The following is a 20,317-nucleotide window of genomic DNA, read 5'->3' on the forward strand; positions in this document are numbered from 1 at the left end:
AGTTTATCTTTAAGAGTCAGTTCATTAGGAATTACTATGTTCTATTAGATGCTAAATCCTGCATGCAGCCCTAGTCATTTGGTGATCATTATTGAATGGCTGCAGCAGTAGCAATCGAAATAGTGCAGCTAGCTTTACATTCTTCCCCACTACCAGAGCTGATGTCAGCAATAGGCTGGGCTGGGTGGAAATAGTAATAGGAGCACTGCTAACTCTCAGTTCACTTTTAAAGTCTAGTTTGAATATTACAGCACCATCTATGGTTATAAACCCAGTTTGGGTAAATCTGAGATTAGGCCTCTGTTAAGGGGTGCATGCACCTTTAGAGAACCCCTTGTGTCAGTGCATAATTTCACTGCATTCTGGGCTGCAGCACCTCCTGCAGGCTGTATGCCTCTTACCGGGTCTTCCATGGCTCAGCTCTGTGGCCAAGTCACTTAAAGTTCAAACCCTGGGCTACTCAAATTCCAGGTGATGTAAACAGAAGATCTTTCATCTCTCCTGAGCTGGACTCACAGCTCTTTCTCACACACACACACACACGCTTTGCCATCGGGAGTCCTAATGCAACAGCAACTGGTGTTCCACCCCTGCTGGGCTTTTTCTTTTAGTCCCTGTTTCTTGTATGCCCTGTCTCAGGAGCCTAAACTGCTCCCTGTGGGTCTCTTTTGTTCCCTGTTCCCTTTTTGAACACCAGGCCCAGGACTTCCTTCCTGGACGCCTGACCCCTTGCTCCAGGGACCATCACAGGAATTAGCACTATTTCTGTGGCTCAACTCACTAGCTACAGTCAGACCCATACAGCTGGGCCTCTCCCAAGGCACACCACCAGTTCTCCTCTCTGAGCCAACAACCAGAGGTCCCCTATTGTCTCTCTTCCCCCCGGGTCTCTCTCAGTTTTTCTTCTGGGCTCCCTCAGTTATCTCAAAGTCCTAACTCAGGGCTCTTCCCATACAGGAGTCTGCACTTCTTCCTGGAGGCTCTTACACAGCTTATATACCACGGTCTTCACCACCAATAGAACTCTCATCATCCTGGGATTCCCCTTCCTATCTTGTGCAAGCAGGAAGCTGACCAGTCAGCTGCTCCCTGGCTAGTTGGCTAAAGAGCCTCCACCTGGAGCACCTTCGTGCTCCCAGGTGTAGTTTACATAGCCGTCATAGGCTAGTTAGGCCTTGGTTCTCCCTGGCAGCCTCTCCTTCATAAAAATGATTTCAAAGTCTGTTTTAATTATAACTTCAAGTGGATATCCAAAACATTTAGGTACTTAATCATTTGCATTTCTTTAAGTCTATCTGCTCTGTATAAATTGGATTGTTTCAGGAGCAGCTGTAAAGCAAGAATGATTGCTATCGAATATTCTGCCATCATCTGTTTTAGCACTAATTAGTGGGGGTGGGGAATGAATGGATTACCTAAAACTTATCTAACACCTGAAAATGATCCTTTACATTATACTGCATAAAAAAAATGAAAAATATCTACCAAGCATTCTCCAAACAAATTAAATTTCATAGCATGAAATCCCCTATAGGAAAATACAGTGGCAGCCTTGATTACTCCAAGCTACCAAATAGCTACAGAGTTCATTTGTATTCATCAGTGACTTCAACATTTTGGGACATTTTTACTTCAATGGAGTTACACAAATCTACATCAGCCAAGAATCTGGCCCATTAAATCAAGTTCCTTGTTTCCACCCTAGACATTTGCATGGTTTCTCTACTGAATTGATAGGATCTAGCCCATGAAAAACAAGGAGATGTGGATGATTGATATACACACACACACACACATTATATATATATTTTGCTATGTGCAACTTAGAGTGAGCTGGTATATAGAGGAACCAATATATTTTAAGGAAATAAATTACAAATGTTTGAAAAATACATGATAAGCTTATTTAAGGGATATTCTCCCACTCAATATTATATTTGTGCCAAAAGTTTATATGGTACAAAATCTTACATTTGTACAAACAGCATAGGATTCTTTGCTTCATTACTGGTAAAAAATACATGGATTCTACAAGGGGCGTGCATCCGGCGAAGTGGGTATTCATCCATGAAACCTTATACTCCAATACGTCTGTTAGTCTATAAGATGCCACAGGACTCTTTGTTGCTTTTTACAGATCCAGACTAACACGGCTACCCCTCTGATACAAGGGGCACAGACATCAAAAGAAAAAAGGTTCCTTAAAATAAGGACAAATGGTTACCCTATTGGATACAAAGTAATATATTTAAGCATTGTTAAATGGTACCTTATTAGGGTTCTGTTTTCTGGTGTGTTTTTTTCTGGGGGCAGGGGGAAAGGAATATTATATTTGCTTATGTAACTAAATAACATACGATGGGAAGCTCCTACTTACCCAGGCAGAGCTGGATTAATGCAAGGGCTTTAGGGGCTGCAGCCCAGGGTCTCAGGCAAAGGGGGCCCCCGGTGCAGCAGGGCTCAGGCAAGCTGCCTGCATGCCATGGCCCCACGCCACTCCCGGAAGTGGCTGGCTGCTGGCATGTCTCTGGCACAAGGGGTGGGAGGAGGAGGCATCGCGCGCTGCCCCCATCCCCAGCACCATCCCTGCAGCTCCCATTGGCCGGGAACCAATGGGAGCTGTGGGGGCAGCACTTACAGGTGCGGGCAGTGAAGGAGACATGCTGTTCCCCTCCCTGCAGGGGCGCACAGATACGTGCCAGCAGCTGGCAGCTTCCAGGAGCAGCATGGGGCTATGGCAGTCAGTCTGCCTGCCTGAACTCTGCTGCATCGCCGGCCGGCCGGCCAGGAGCTGCCTGTGGTAAGCGCCTCCTGGTCGGAGCCTTCACCTCACACCCCCTCCTTCACCTCAACCCCCTACCCCAGGTCAGAATCCCCTCCTACACCCAAACTCCCTCCCAGACCCCTCACCTCTCCTGCATCCCAACACTCTGCCCCAGCCTGGAACCCCCTCCTGCACCCAAACTGCCTTCCAGAAAGACACTAATATAACAGCTGTTCTAAGGTAAGAAGTAGGCTATTTTGTATTAACAACTATATTTTACATGTTTTAAGACTGAATTGTAACCACAGAACAGCCTTATGTTAATTAAAAGGCAAGTTTAGTATAGCGTTAATAGCCTCGATGCCATAATTGTGATCATTTTCTTCTAATTAGGAAGAAGACTTATATACAGGGGCCCCACAAAATCTAAGAGCCCCGGGCCCACAGGAGAGTTAATCCAGCCCTGTACCCAAGTATGTAAATTGTGTTCTACAGCTCTCTGTAGTAGAGTTACTGCCAGAACCAGAGGCTTCTTATACAAGGGGGAAGGTTAATGTGAACTCTAGCCAATGGCTTTTGGGGAAATGCAGTTTAATAACTAAGTGACCATTTTGTTGTAGACATTTTATTGACTAAAGTAAAGAATGTGGTTTTACCAAAGGAATTTTATATTAAAGGGTTTGTATTAAACAGTCTGCAGCACCTGCAAGTTAAGTTGAGGGGGAAGTGGTCATATGACGAAGGAGAATATAATTATTCCTATAAAGAGGGCAGAGTTACACAGACAAGGAAACATCTTTTAGTAGAGTTTAGAAATTGCTAAATCTAATGTGGAAGCAAGTAGAAGTCTGAGCTTAGCAGAAAACTGTAGGTAATTGATTTTATTGCTAGTTTATATTATGAATTAGTCCTCAACTCTTTAATTTATTTAGATATTTAGATATTTGTTCTTTGTAATAATTTTGAAATAAAAAGACATGTTTAAATACAATCCCTCCATATATCTTCAAGAAAATATCCCTTACAATATGTCACTTTGCTTACGCTCTACGGTCCAGTAATACATAAAAATTGGAACGATGTGACCTATATATAGGCCTGAAAATGGCATTCCTAGGCGTAGTGTAGGAATGTTACAAAGTAGGGCTCTAACTCTGCAATTTTACAACCAATTTCAATAGAGTCCTCTACACAATCCATCCATCCATTGTAAATTGTAGGGTTCCATCTTAACCTATCCATCAAAACCAGTTTTGACTTGTGGCAATACTCAATGTGAACTAGAACAGGTAACTATGCCTCCTGTACATTACAATAGGTGAATTGTTTTTTTAATGGCAAAAGAATATTATTGTCATAATACGACTAAGCCAGGACTCCAGTTCCTCTACAGTGCTAACATGGTTATGCAACTGAAGTACTAAAACATCTACAGTGACTGAAAAAAAAAATCATGTTTGTAGGTTACAAAGCTATCCACATAAAAAGTCTTGCTTAACCAATGGACATAGCAACATTTTATTTTAACCTTCAGAAATCAAAAGAACAAGTTCATGATTTATAATGGAAAAATCTCTCACTGTAACTGCAGACTTAATGGGATGAATGTCATTCTAGGTATATTATTATAAAATGTCCTCAATTTTTCTGTTCTCGTCAAACATTATATTTGACACGTAACAGGTTTAATTTTACTTCAATTCCATTTAGCTTTAGTTCTAATGAAAACTTGAGACTACCTAATGATGTTTTTGATTTTCCTTTAAAGGGTTTTTTTTTTTACATTAGAAAAGAAGCAGCAATTTAGATTGCCACTTAAGTTTTGTATCCATTTGCCAATACTGTAGAAGTTACACATTAAATAAGATTTTTCTATAGCTAGGTAGTTTTATCATGTCCATCCACCTTCCAGACTATCTTCTTTCTTCTGCTTATGACAGCAATAATTGCAGTAGCAGTAGTCTAGACTTTCTTGAACTTTCTTGGATCAAGCATGTGGAGCAGAAGAAACTAACAAATTTAAGCACCAAATGCAGTATAAAGTAAAAATGTGTACAGAAAACTAAGAAAAACAAAGGAAAGATGACTGGGTTTATTTGTTAGTTATGATACAAGAAAGAAGTTATGGGTTTGATGCTAGAATCATTGGGTGAAGTTCCATAGCCTTTATAGGAGGTCAGACAAGGTGAACACACTGGTCCCTTCTAGCCTTAAAAATGTATGACGATTATTCTCCTTTAAAATGTTCTCCACTGGTAATTAACCAAAAACTGAGGAAGGCAATTGTCTATATTCTTTTAAATATTTCCATTAATTAATGACTGAAGAGCAGATTCACCCCTGCACTGATGCCAGCACTAGCAGAGGGAAGACCGTTTTGCCTCCCCTAATCTAAAACAATTACAGGTTGCATAATATAAATAATTCTAGTTAGATACGAACCCTAACCATACCCCTGAATTCAATCCCTCCCAAATTTTTAGATTCCACAGTTCTAGCACAATGAAGAGAGGCCAAATATTCCTATATGAAAGGTAAATTCTTTCCTGATGTATGAGCTTCCAGTTCTCTGAGTGGAACTTGCTCCTAACACTAAGATATAGGGTTTTTTTGGTAAATGATGCTTGTATAAAACTGCGGGTTCAGACGGGCTGCATGAGCTCTACCAGCAGCGTCAGAGACTTCTGCTACTATTCCTTTAAGTGCAGTTTGTGTAAGGAGTGAATAATTAAAGGAATAATTTGGCTCATTTATTATTTGTTTTATTAACTGAGATACCAGCTTGTTTTGTCTTCTCCCTGAAGTACCAACACATTTGGAGTTCACACTTTTAGTATTCAAAGTGTCTTAATTCAAGGAACAGCAGCTCAGGTCAAGACACTCCTATTCCAGGAAGGTAGTATTGTGAACCCTATCACCTATGAACTCAGAATCGAGTATTATGCAATCATTCATTTGGGGCAAATCTGGCCCTCTTCTCCACTGCCACAGAAGGCCAGCACCTTGCCAGCAGTTTCCATGCACAAGCAATGCAGATGGATTTGGGGTAGCCAGGCAGAGGTGCACGCCCTCTGCACAGCCTGCAGATCAGCTCTCTGGTGACTCCAGGGCCACATGGATCATATGGAGATGGGGCATGGCCAAAGGTTTCAATGTTGTTAAATCTCCAGGGCTCCACCACAGAAGAAGTGTATTAGGGCAGTATTAGGGTTGCTACAGCCTGCAAAGCCATTCTATTCCCTGGAAGGAAAAAACTCCTTTTGTCCCACCACATCCATAATGCCCAAACCAGTTATTCTGTTTGGATTCTGGGCTGATGACTTGCATGTTAATACTTAGTCAAACAATTACATTTGCTGATACTTCCAAAATATTGTTTTGCAGAGGACCCTCCACTGATAATCAAAAGGCAGATGGTTTCAGACTGAACTAAGGTGTTTCATCTTGGAATAATCCACAGAACTACATATATAATGCTTATATTTGAAATGCTGACAGAAAAAAAAACAAGCCAGCTATGCATACAGATGCAGCATGCAGCTATTAAACACAACCTAGCTTATTATTATTGAAATTAAATACAACAAAATAAAACTCATATGAAACTCAAAGATTAATTTGAGCCAGTTTGCAGGCCAGAGAAATCCTCATTGTCTCCTCACAAGTGACAATGAAAGCCTTATTGAAACCGCAGTTTTAAACTGATGAAACTGAGATAAAGTCATGGGCTTTGTTGAGCTCCCCGGGGTAAAATTCTGTTCTGGACTCACAAGCATAGCTCCCATCACCTTCAATGAGAACCGTCCATGGACAAGTAATGGTGGAATTTACTTTAGCGTTCTGTTCATTTCCCTTAACAGACACCATCTTGTATTTCACCTATGAAAAGTCAATTCCCTTAGCTAATTAGTAATTAATTTAAACATAGAGATTCTTCTTCGGAACCGCGATACATGTTGCAGTCCTGCCCCACTCACCCCATTCCTGGAAAAACACACACTTGTTTTAATACCACTGTGTGCGCACTGAAATCAGTCCCTTTCCTCACTATTTCCTGCTTTGAATAAATATGGTCTTTAAAGAGCTCCCCTGAAACAATTAACATTTTAGACTCAATTCATTCAATATTCTTTGTAATATTCACAATCTCAATGAAATCATAGGAGAGGCTGAGGAAAATGCTCAGCTGGTTCTATCTGTCAAAATAATATTTTTTCATTTTAGAATACTGTAAAATGTTTTAGCTTTAACAAGTCCTATAGGAGGAACAACGTTTATGGGGTTGGCTCCTACTTACAATATGGGCATATTGTGATTTTCAGATTCCTTTTGGGTTTGATAAGCCTCAAACTCCTTGCATTGCTTTACATACTCTCAAAGAAATTAACCTTATTGCTTTGATATGCGGTATAGAGTGAGGCTGTTTTTTATTACATTAATTAGTTATAATAAAACTGACCCAATTTACTAATTAGAGACAGTTGAAAGAAAACATTTTAATCTAGGAGGCTAGTGATTGCAGAGAACCTTACAAATACTAGGTCAACTTAGAGTCTACACCAATGGCAGTCCCTATAAAGACTGGTGGTGGTCTCCAGTGATAGAAACTCCATCAGGTGAGGTTGTGGCACAAAAAATGGCTGAAACAACTCTACCACCAGGGCACTCGCTGGAATTAACAGGGGCCAGCACTGTCCCAAAAGCATGCAGAGTTAGACAGAGTGGCCAAAGAATTCAGTTCATGTAACCAACTGTCTTTGCCAGCTGGTTTCTTAAAGCGCCCTGATCACAACTTAAAGCGGACTTCCACTGAAGGAACACTACAGGCAAGCAGGTGGTAAAAACTCTCCTTCCCACACTGCAGGAATCCCCACCCTGGGCACAGGAAGCCTGGTAATTTATACCTTCCTGTACTGCATCTAATCCTCTAAATGCTGTAATGTACCATAGGTTTTAAATTAAAATCAATAATGTTCCTTCTGCTATTTACAGACTAGATCACATCTGTTGCATAGCCTTTCAAACTCAGCACTTCAAACCTCCCCATCCAAAGGCTAATGCTGTTCCCTTGCTCCCAAAACACTAAAGAGGGAAACTGTTATTTAAGTAACGTACATATCTGAGAGTAACATATATACTGACATTAGCCTTTAGAGCAACAGCCATTCTAAATAAACTATTAAAGTTTTGTGGCTTTAGGAACACACTGGCTAATGGATTTAGTCTTCGGCATTTAAATTGCCTGCATGTTGTAGATGTTAGCTTAGTGACTATATAAGCCTCTAAGTGTTTAAAAAAAGAAATCTATGCAAGACAGGAATCATACAGCATCCCTATGAATATCGAAGACCCTCTCAATATAGGCTAATCCACCTGCACACTCAAGCAGTGTGAATTACAGCTAATTTGAGTACCTCAGACAGCTATATACTTACCTAAATGTACCACCATTTCCAGGGGAACAAGTACCAGCTCCAAAGGGAACCATTTCTAACGGTGACATAGCTATAGAAATGCTGATTCTGAAGATAGTACATGCAAAATAATGTCACAGCGAAGTGGGTAGTCAGATGCAAGAGGTTACCTGCATTTGGATTTGGGCAATAGTTATTTTACTGCCCATGTGTCTCTTAAACAAGGTGACTGAATCTAATAACTACCATATATTTTAAAAAGACATTTCATTCTGATATTAAATACTAGTAACTGCTTATAAAATAATTTTCCCCTGTATTGATTAGTCACATTCAAAAGCAACAGATCTGTCCCAGGAAACAGCACAAAAACAAGGAGAGGATCTACTCACATTCCTTTGAGCCGTTGCCACATTTTCTCAGTGTGTCCTCCTATTTGGTACTTTAAAGAGGTGCCTTCCAGTTCCCGGGCTGTTTCAGTAGCTCTAGACCCCATGGTAATTGTCCTACAGCAATACAGTTACAGTCAGGCTCAGCAGCAAGTAAAAGCATTCCTTAGTCCACTACAAACGTCAGAGGATCCACACGTTATACAGTAGCAGCTCTCATCTAGCAAAACATTTCAGAATTACAAAGCTAAGGAAAGCTTCTGGCTGAATTGCTATTCACTTTGATAGACAAATCCACTCTCTTTCTCCCCCTAAGCATACAGCACTATAAACAGCTCTTCTGACCTCACAAGTCTACTCCATACATGTGAGCCAGCTACTATACTACTCACTGACTGACTGCTCAAGCTCTTTCCCCATGCACTTCATTTGTTGTAGGGAGATGCACTGAAGCACAAAAGCTTCCTTAAAACGTATTAGCATTCATTGCCATGCAGGATAAATGTGAATGACTTTAGCAGTCCAGAAGAAAAAAAATTTTTTTTTTTTTTTTGCTGTGCAGGTCGGAGAAGCAAGCTGCAATAGGAAAGCAGATGGTAGAAACCAATATCAGCTGCACCACCGTACGAAATGAATGCCTGCTTAAATGCCAGAGCTTTTGTCTCTTTAGATGATCCTGAATTGGTCTTCAATGAATAAATATCTACCAGCCTCTTAACAACATAACTGAACAAACGTTAAGTTGGGACTCTAAGACATGTATAAATCCCTTCAGAAGAGTAATCAGAGAGCTCTACAGGTTGTTATTGAAGGAATATGCTGTAATCATGACTATTCACCTTCTCCTAGCAACTCCACACAGTAGGCAACTGTCAATTTAACTGGTGGAAAATGCAGCAGCTGCAAGACAGCCTGCTCAATGAATCCTTTGGGACAATAGCTTGCGTGTGTCAAAATCTGATGCTGAACTGTTTGTGCATGCCAGAGAAAAAATTAAGTGCATGTAAAGACCAAAAGGAATGAGAACTAAGTGGTCTGCCAGCCATGCAGCAGATTGCCAGCTCTATCTCTACAGCGCAGACCCATGCGTTTAGTTGCACAGCCAAAGCTGCTGTTTCAATAGAACTGGGGTTAGTTCTGCATCGGTATATTTCATTGCTTGCTCAACTGTGTTTGCAGAGCTTTTCAAAATTTGATCTTCATTTTATAAACATCTTCCTTCTTGTTTTGTGAACAGACAAAGATCTGCAACTCTGGAGGAAGATCCAAATAGTCCCAGATACCACTAGCTTGTCTATACGTCAGTTTCAACCATAGAGCATTGTGAATGTTTAAAAGTAACAAAGATGTGAGGTTATGCGAGATCTCCATCTGAAATGGCTGGCAGAGATGGGTGAAAATGCCAAGGAAAAAGAAAAAGATCACAGTAATTCACTGTCACTGAAGTTCCCCTATCCATTTCCCCTTATTTTCTCATAAGTTTCCTAATATTAGGATGATTTCCTCTCCATTAAAATACATTTTTAATATCCCCTTTATGTCCTATTAATCTCTATTCTGTGTTGGCTCCTCCTCTGTCTTCACTGATTTCTATCAGAGAGATCATTAGCTGATGCATTTCATATCTTTCCAAAGGTTTCACCTCTCACTTGCACTGGTTTTAAACTGGTGTCATTACACTGACTTCACTAGACGTATTCCTGATTCACAGAGGCATAAGAGAGAAAGAGGAATAGGCCCATAGATTTCAATGGGGCTTTTTAAAAAAAGTCAGTGTGTGATCCACACCTCCCCTAACTTTTGCTTGCAATGAAGAGAGTCATGTGACAAAACTGAAGAACCACAGAAACAATCACTTTCTTTAAACACAGTACAAGGTACTTCATTAGATTAAGGAAGACAGTAGGAGCTGTAATGCTGTCCTTCTTTTGCTGCTGCACTGAAGAACTTCTTCCTAGAAACCTCCCAGTCCTGTTCTGCATAGCATCTTGATACAGTTTTAAAGAAATAGTAGACATATCCTCACAGGGAGTAACATATATGAATCACTAGCACTAATGTGAATTCTTCCCTGCCCCCTACCTCTCACTCCCCCGCATCTGAAGCAATGCAAAGAAAATAATTATGTATTCATACAATCCTCCAGGGACAGAGGGAAATTTTAAGCCCCTATTTTCCTCATAAGGCATTCTCTGCCCCTGTAGTATGATTCTGTGATGGAAAATAGTGCCAGCTCCAAGTGGCAGTAGCACCATGTTTAAGCTGTTCTTTCCCCCCCAAGGGAACAGAAGGAGTGGTTAAGAATATCACTTTTAATATTCTGAAGAGGAGGAAATGTTGCTTGTTCTTCAGGTATTACGCTCCAGTTGCTCCCCTCAGGTAGGGCTGAGATTATGTGCAACCAAGACAATACTGTTATACATTGGGAAACTGCATTGAAGCTGGTGGGTGTAACAGCTGCCTTTCATTCAAGATGAGTGTAAAAAGCAATTGAGTTCCTTTGTGAAACCAGATGGCTGCAGCAATAGGAACACCTCACAGATGCATGGCAAGGCTTGAGTAGAATTTGAACCATGTGGCCCAAAGGAGTTTCTCTGAGGACTGATATAGCAAACACAGGGGCTACAAGATTGATTGGTGGAGTTGTGAATGTTTGTGTGAGAGAGAGAGAGAAGCATCAAGAAACACACAGAAGCCGACACAAAGAAGATAGTAGAAAGCCAACTCAAGCACTGAGTGTGGGGTCCAGAGAAAAGCTAAAGAAACAGCTTTTGGGTCAAAGTGATGTTGAAAGAGGCTTAGAACTGTGAGCAAAACAAACCACTTACTTGTTTAATTCCTACTGTGTTCAGGGAAACAGGACTGTATACATTCTTTCTAAATAAACAGGATTGGATCACAGATATCTGACTCCATTACCAAAACTTGGAGCCAGGCACAGAGGGGTAAACAGGTATTCTTCACCCACTATTTCCACTTTCAGGAAGACGGGTAGGAGTCAGGATGGATGGAGAACAGACAGAACCTTAGCTCTGCCCCCATCAACCTGCCAGTCAGGAGGACAGCAATAAAATTACAACCTCCCTCCCTGATCAGGTGAGAAATTATGGCTGCCTGGGCTGCTCCCTTACTGTGGGCTGTGTTCTAGGTAAAATCTAGCCTAAACTAGTTCCAAATACTAACCAGTGGGCAATTATTTTAAGAACAGGCATTTACCCAAACGGATGGCAGCTGAACTGATGAGTGGTTTTTTTAAATGTAAAGTAATAGATGTTTTTCTCTGGCCTCTCCATGTTCTTGTTCTGGATTACTTGTGTCATGCTCTCAGCTTGCTAGGTTTTAGAGCCCATTCTCCTCTCTCTCTTTAAAAACAAAAACAAAAACACAATCTTTTCATCCCTTGCCTGCATCTTTTTAAAGTTTAGGTTTATATTTCTGGGTTAATCTGATATCTATTCATTCAAGACAAGTCTCTGGTTATTAGGCAAAACTCTAGTGATTCAGTTTGGAGATTTTAAAATTTCTTTTGCACCCTGCTCTATCCCCCTACCTAAGGCCTGATAAAATTGTCACTGTGCCACTTAATCCTCAAACAAGTACTTAAATCAGACGCTGAAATATAACATGGTATGCCCTCCCCCCTCTCACCTCCCTCCCCCCCCCCCCCCCCCCCCCCGATTCAAAGTGCATCCTTTCCTTAAGAATAAATGGAATGTTGGCTTTAGGAAAGAAAGACACAGTGTCTTAATATACAGTTAAAAGGGCAACATCCTTCCTTGTACTATGAACATTGAATAATAATAAAAGTTTAAAAATCCACTTTAAAAACAGGGAAAAGCCTGCAACTAGACGGATTAGAGAACTGGCCACTGGAATAGGATAAGAGCTAACACAGGTTTTGATGAGGAGGATTAGAGATTTATTTTAGATAAATCCTTTACTCCTGAAAGGAAACAAAACATGCCACATTATTCACTATTCTGTTCAGTACCTGCAGATCAACACTGGTGCAGGAAGAGAAAGTAACAAGAGACTTGAAGAACTGATTTCTCATACTCTCATTATCGCTCATCTTTTCAAATCTTACGATGCAACCTTCCCTAATCAGGAGAACTGCAGGAGAGACAGGAACTAATTGAGGAATTTGAAGTCACTGAAGTTAGCAAGGCTTTCACTGCAGCGAGAAAAGGCTCTGGCGAGGGGCGCTGCCTCCCTCCACCAGAGTCTTTCAACTATATACGCAGTGTGGATGCAGCCAGCTTTTCACTGCGGCCTGTAGCTGCACATACCCTACATGCTGCCACCAGTGGTGTGCAGTGTAGATGTAACCTAGGGCAATGCCTAAACTTAGGGCTGGTTTACACTACAAAGTTAAGCTGACCCAACTACATCACTCACGGCTGTGAAAAATTTCCAGGGGATTTTTGTCAGGCCGTCTTCTCCACACACTCTTCTTTCTCCTTCTGCCTGTATCCTGGTTTTGTAATCACATACAATGGCTTTCATCATAAACAAAATCCATGGTTCACCTGCTTGCCCCACATGTGCTTCCTCTGAACTGATGTAAAGGGATGGTTGAGATAAGAGAAGAGCATCTAGTCTTAAAGTGCACAGACCTAATGTAAAATTGCAAAACTGGCACTGGCAAACTAGCCATGTTACAATAATTTGCGATTTGCGCAGACTGTCTACAGAATAGATTTTGTCACTGGCAATAGAACTAAGTTACAGCAACTTGATGGATTTACATAGATGGCCCACTCAGTAAACTGGCACTGATTAAACTAACTAGCTAAAAGAGTTGGGACTGATACAGACTCTCAAGCAGACTGGCACAGACCAGATGACCTAGATAAAGGGAATCAAAAGGAAATATACTTTTGGTCTTTAAATAAAAAAAAGAAAAAAAAACTTTTGCATTTTCTTTTCCTCCACAGCAGTGGGCTGTTTGATATAGTTCTTGCTAGTAACCATGTGCATTATGTCCCCAGAGGTTTAAATACAGTATTGAAAAATAACCTCCTGTTCATACACTACTTGCGTTGAGGGTTCACTAGTCTCATAGGCATTAAGGACTTGGGGCTAGATTTACAAAGGTATTTAGGAATCTAAGGATGCAGGTAACAGCCTAGTGGGATTCACGAAAGCTTCTAAGCAGGCTAGGCACTTAACTCATTGAAATCAACAGGAGTTAGGTGTTTATGTGATTTAGGCACTTTACAGACCATTTGGGAAGGGCATAGGGATAGGTTACAATAGCCAAGTCTAGAGGAAATGCGGGCACTATTGTGGAAGTGGTGATAAGCAGATTATACATGTAGAAGATGTGGAAAGACACGAATTCAAGGTAAGAGATAATTGAAGATTTCAGATGGAGATAAATTGAAATTGAGTGAAGGAGAAAGAGAGGAGTAGAGTAGAGCTTCACCTACTCTTCATCCCTCTTCACTCTCCTATTCTTCATCCCTTCCTCCCCTCCAAAAATAAATCTCCTCTATGCCTTCGAGACATTTAACTGAAATAAATAAGAAGGAAACAATACATTTTTGGTCAGACAAGCAGAAGATGACTAGGCAGAATCATTAAGGTATTTGGAGCAGATACATGGATCACTGGCCCAAGAAATTCATGAAGGAATGAGAAAGGTCACGCATCTGAAAGATTTGGGGGTTAACATCTTTATTTAAAAAGCATGTGTGCTTAGTACAGTAGCTGTGGAAGTACAGGAGGAAGGACTCAAGAAGCAAATACTACTTTTGGGGAACATCATTAGTTTTGGAAACTCTGCCAGCACTGCACTGGATGTGAAATGTATTACACAACTTCAAAATTACCATAGAGAGAGAGGATCAGAGGTATAACCTTGTGCTCTACAAATACACAATTTACTATTCAGTGACAGGATACACAGGAACAGAATAACTGTTCTGGGTTTCACTGTGTCTCTTTTCAGCTTCCACAAACTGTCTGTATCAATTGATAAAAGTCTCTTCCATCAACCTCCTTAGGTGTTTTCATACAGCCATTATGGAGTAAATGATACTCTTACCTGACCCCTTCTGACTAATAAAGTACCTTAAAACCCCCACATCAATCTAGACACTCCAGAGCCATGACTGACATTTCAATAGGACCTGTGAAAAAACTAATTGCCAAGTTATCGCTCTCAGCCTAGAACAGCATAGGGGAAATGCAGGGAAGGAATATGCGAAAGGTATTAAGAATTCTGGGTTTGACACAGTGACTGCCAGCTTCTCCCACTAAACCAAGAAAAGGTTAAGGAGATAACTAGTTGACTGTGGTGAGACATGGACATAGGAAGTAGCATGAAATGTTGTTCTAGCTAACAATTGTTGAAATAGCTTCATTAGACATTCACTTTGAATGGCTCAAAGGAAACAAGAAAATGTTCCCTCTAGCTGTACAGTATTTCCACAAGGACCATGGCAACAAGAAAAAGCTCCTTGATATTTATAAAAGGCTATAATGGAACAGATGCCATTGGGGGGGGGGGAGAGAAATCTCTTCACCATCACACAAGGGATTTAAATTAGAAAATGTGTCCACCAATGCAGCCTTAACATAGCTTTTTCCCACCCACCCTGCACCACCACTGTAAAAAAAAAAAAAAAATTTATTCCTGCCCTTTGATTCCTATCTTTTAACCAGTTACTAACCCATTGAGCCTTCAGAAAGCCAAGGGCTTTCTGAATATCCAAGCACACTATATCCACTCTTTTACCCTTATCCACAGGTTTGCTGACCACCTCAAAGAATTCTCATAGATTAGTGAGGCATGATTTCCCCTTACAAAGCCATGTTGACTCTTCTCCCAACATCTGTGTCTGATAATTCTGTTCTTTTCTATCGTTTCAACCAGTTCGCCTGGTACTGAAGTTCGGCTTACTGGCCTGTAATTGCCAGGATCACCTCTGGATTCTTTTTATAACAATTGGCATTACATTACCTATCTATCAGTCATCTGATTTAAGCAATAGGTTACATACCAGAGTTAGTAGTTCTGCAATTTCGTATTTGAGTTTCTTCAGAACTCGAGTAAATACCATCTGGTCCTGGTGACTTATTACAGTTTAATTTATCAATTCATTCCAAAACCTCCTCTATTGACACCTCGATCTGGGACAGTCGCTCAGATTTGTTACCTAATGGTTTGGATGTGGGAATCTCCCTCACATCCCCTGCAGTAAGGACTAATGCAAAGAATTCATTTAGCTTGTCTGCAGTGGCCTTGTTTTCCTTGAGTATTCCTTTAGCATCTTTATCATCCAGTGGTCCCTCTGGTTGTTTGGCAGGCTTCCCTCTTCAGAGGCACTTTAAAAAAAAATTACTGTTAGTTTGTGTGTGTTTTGCTTGTTGCCCCTCGAAGTCTTTTTTGGCCTGCCTAATTATAACTGTACACTTTACTAGCTGGAGTTTATGCTCCTTTCTGTTTTCTTCAGTAGGATTTGACTTCCAGTTTATAAAAGGTTGTCTGTCTCTAACTGCCTTTTTTACTCTGTTTAGCCATGGTGGCATTTTTTGTCCTTTTACTGTTTATTAATTATTATTATTAGGGGTATATATTTAGCTTGAGCTTCTATTACAGTGGTTTAAAAAAAAAGTTTCCATGCAGCTTGCAGGAATTTCACTTTTGTGACTGTTCCTTTTAATTTCCATTTAACAGGTCTCCCCAGTTTTTAATAGTTCCCCTTTTTGGAGTTACAGGCTACTGTGGTGGGGTTTTTTGGTAGCCTCTCTAATCTCCCTGAGCATTTCACAATCACCATCACCATTCTGGTGGTCGGTAATATATTCTGACCACTATACTATTATTATTCAAGCATGAAATTTCTATCCATAGATATTTCATGGGACAGTTTGATTCTTTTAAGATTTTTACAATATTTGAGTCTATGCTTTCTTTCACATATAGTGCCCACCAACATGACCTACTTTGTCATTCCTATGTATTTTGGACTCTGCTATTACTGTGTCCCATTGATTATTATAATTCCATCAACTTTGTGATGCTTATTATATTAATATTCTCATTTAATACCAGGCACCCACCATAATATCTAGATGTCATGCATTTGTATACAAGCACTTATAAAATTCATCAGTATTTAGTTGTCTGACTTCATGTGATGTAATCAAATGGGACTCTTTCATTTGAACGGTTTCTCTTCAGCCCGTGTGTACTTTTTCAACTTCTATCCTCTACTCTTTACTAACATATAGAACATCCCCTTTAATAAATCCTCCCCAAGGGATGTGTCTATCCAAATGTTGAGGTCCTCCGCACCTGTTGGCTTTCCACCAGCACTTAGTTTTAAAACCTCTCTACGACCTTTCTCAATTTTACATGCCAGCAATCTGTTCTGTAGGTGGAGCCCACCATTCCTGTCTAGGCTCCTCCTTTCCAAACACATCCCCTAGTTCCTAATAAACCTAAATCCCTCTTCCGGATACTATTGTCTCATCCACACAATGTGGTCCTGCAGTTCTGCCTGTCTGACCGGCCCTGCACGAGGAACTGGAAGCATTTCAGAGACTGCTACTATGGAGGTCCTGGACTTCAATCTCTTATGTAGCAAGAGATCCTAAAGGTATTAGGGATCAAAGCATGGCAGGCTAGAGCCTCGTTAGGAAGCTCTCAGCATCGCCTAATAGGCCACTAGGCTCAGCACACAGCACCCCAAAAGTGACCACAATATAACCTACAAGCAGGCACACAGCAAGGAAGCAAACACAAATGAACAAACAGGGACTTCCCTATCATACCTCCAGGAATGTTTTGTATAGCTGTGAATGACATACAGTATCACATGGGTACCTTGAGAATGATGTACATCAAATAGTGCTTTCCATACCCGACCACCGTCTTCACCCATGTGTTGGGGGGGGGGATTGGGGGGGGGCATTTTATTTTTGTTTTTTTTAGGGCTGTCAAGCAATTAAAAAAAATAATCAATTAATCACACTGTTAAACAATAATAGAATACCATTTATTTAAATATATTTGGATGTTTTCTACATTTTCAAATATATTGATTTCAATTGTACCAGAATACAAAGTGTACAGTGCTCACTTTATTTTTCAATTCACATAATACAAGTACTGTAGTGCAATCTCTATCATGAAAGCTTAACTTACAAATGTAGAATTATGTACAAAAAACAACTGCATTCAAAAATAAAACAATGTAAAACTTTAGAGCCTACAAGTCCACTCAGTCCTACTTCTTGTTCAGGCAATTGCTCAGACAAACAAGTTTGTTTATATTTGCAGGAGATAATGCTGCCCTCTTCTTGTTCATAATGTCACCTGAAAGCGAGAACAGGTATTCACATGGCACTGTCATAGCCGGCGTTGCAAGATATTTACATGCCAGATGCGCTAAAGATTCATATGTCCCTTCATGCTTCAACCACCATTCCAGAGGACATGCGTCCTTGCTGATGACAGGTTCTGCTCGATAACAATACAAAGCAGTGCAGACTGACATGTTCATTTTCATCATCTGAATCAGATGCCACCAGCAGAAGGTTGATTTTCTTTTTTGGTGGTTTGGGTTCTGTAGTTTCCACATTGGAGTGTTGCTCTTTTAAGACTTCTGAAAGCATGCTCCACACCTCATCCCTCTCAGATTTTGGAAGGCATTTCAGATTCTGAAACCTCGGATCGAGTGCTGTAGCTATTTTTAGAAATCTCACATTGGTACCTTTTTCGCGTTTTGTCAAATCTGCAGCGAAAGTATTCTTAAAATGAACAACATGTGCTGAGTCATTATCCGAGACTAGTACAACATGAAATATATGACAGAATGCGGGTAAAATATATCCGGATATATACAATTCTCCCCCAAGGAGTTCAGTCACAAATTTAATTAACACATTATTTTTTTAAATGAGCGGCATCAGCATGGAAGCATGTCCTCTGGAATGGTAGCCGAAGCATGAAGGGGCATACAAATGTTTTGCATATCTGGCACTTGCAATGTCAGCCACAAAAGTCCCATGCAAATGCTTGTTCTCACTTTTGGTGACATTGTGAATAAGAAGTGGGCAGCATTATCTCCCGTAAATGTAAACAAACTTGTTTGTTTTAGCGATTGGCTGAACGAGAAGTAGGACTGAGTAGACTTGTAGGCTCTAAATTTTTGCATTGTTTTGTTTTTGAGTGCAATTATGTAACAAAAAAAAAAAAAGCTACATTTGTAAGTTGCACTTTCATGATAAAGAGATTGCACTACAGTACTTGTATGAGATTAATTGAAAAAAAACTCTTCTTATTTTTACAGTGCAAATGTCTGTAATCAAATATAATAATATAAAGTGAGCAGTGTACACTTTGTATTGTGTGTTGTAACTGAAATCAATATATTTGAAAATGTAGAAAAACATCCAAAAATATTTAATAAATTTCAATTGGTATTCTATTGTTTAACAATGTTATTAAAACTGCGATTAATCACAATTAATTTTTTAATTGCGATTAAAAAAAATTAATCACGTGAGTTAACTGCAATTAATCAACAGCCGTAATTTTTTGTTTGTTTTTAAGGAGAACGAAGTGGTCATGACCTCCTTAATCCAATAACTACAAATATTAGAGGCAAAATTTACAATTAGGAACAATGTGTTGTACCTGCAAGATATGGGACTTGTGGGAGGAAATAGCTACAGTAATTAACATCAAATGGATGACTGTGTAAGTAAAAATGCAGTTACGTGCACAATGGGTGGCTTGTACATATTTAGTGGACCCAACTACAAATCTGGCCCTGAATATTCTTTCAGCTTAATGTGGAAACAGTCAATCATGATTACATCTGCAATTGTGTGTTCAGTACTTCTAGGATAACAAAAGCTAGGGGAAAATGAAAAGAAGAGTCTTGCAATTAGAGTGACCAGACAGCAAATGTGAAAAATTGGGATAGAGGGTGGGAAGTAATAGGAGCCTATATAAGAAAAAGACCCAAAAATCGGGACTGTCCCTATAAAATCAGTACATCTGGTCACCCTACTTGCAACCCTATCAGATTTGTATAACCATGGACTTTGGATCCTGTACACTCCAAATTCTAGTATTTTTCCATCAAAGTTTTAATGCGTATTTGCATATTCTAACAAAGACATGTACATGTAGGTAAATCCTGAGCAGCTGAGCTGAACCCCAATTCCTGGATCTGAATTTTAGATCAGCTAAATTTGGCTCTATCTCCAGTGTTACCAAGCTGAGCCCAGCTTCTTCTTCCTCCCCGGCCTCCACATATGTGCCGCAGGGAAAGAGCAAACTGGTAGCTGCCTTCAGCAGCTTCTCTTGAAGCTGTCAGTTCTGGCTGAGTGCCTGACCTCCCGCCAAGGGATAGGTGGGTTCCTTGTGTATGCCAGCCCAAAATGTCACTCTCTCTCTCTAATTGGAACATGTGGAATGGAGGTTTATTCAGCAGTGACTGGCTGGAAAGCCATCAGGGAAGCCAGGAATGTAAGAGCCAATAAATAAGATAAATGAGTTAGGTTCTAAAACTTACATTTTCACTTTGTGGGTTTTTTCTTTTGACAACTATTTAATTAAAGATAAAAGTTATTGCATGGCACTAGAACAAATGAACAGAGTAACAGAATTAACATTGCCACAGACTTCAGAGTTTCTTGCCACAGGAGCTCTGCACCATTGGTAACTTTATGGATCTAGCCAATGCAGTTTTCTAGAGTCACCAGTAATCTTGTCCTGCCTAAATCTT

At 40.2% G+C, this 20,317-nt stretch overlaps 1 protein-coding gene across 15 annotated transcripts in view; it reads right to left on the reverse strand.

The window, feature by feature from the left end:
* Positions 1-20,317, reverse strand: part of PDE1A (phosphodiesterase 1A) — a 284,525-nt gene that overhangs the window by 249,012 nt on the left and 15,196 nt on the right. For 8 of the 15 annotated variants that reach the window (XM_065561933.1, XM_042860654.2, XM_065561946.1 and 5 more), the window contains exon 2: positions 8,571-8,684. In XM_065561933.1, the coding sequence (XP_065418005.1) occupies positions 8,571-8,684 (114 nt within the window). The other 7 variants (XM_065561941.1, XM_065561934.1, XM_024114870.3 and 4 more) reach the window with 7 other exon arrangements.

The sequence above is a fragment of the Chrysemys picta genome, chromosome 11 (assembly GCF_011386835.1).
Source record: "Chrysemys picta bellii isolate R12L10 chromosome 11, ASM1138683v2, whole genome shotgun sequence".
In the NCBI taxonomy this organism is placed as follows: domain Eukaryota; kingdom Metazoa; phylum Chordata; order Testudines; family Emydidae; genus Chrysemys; species Chrysemys picta.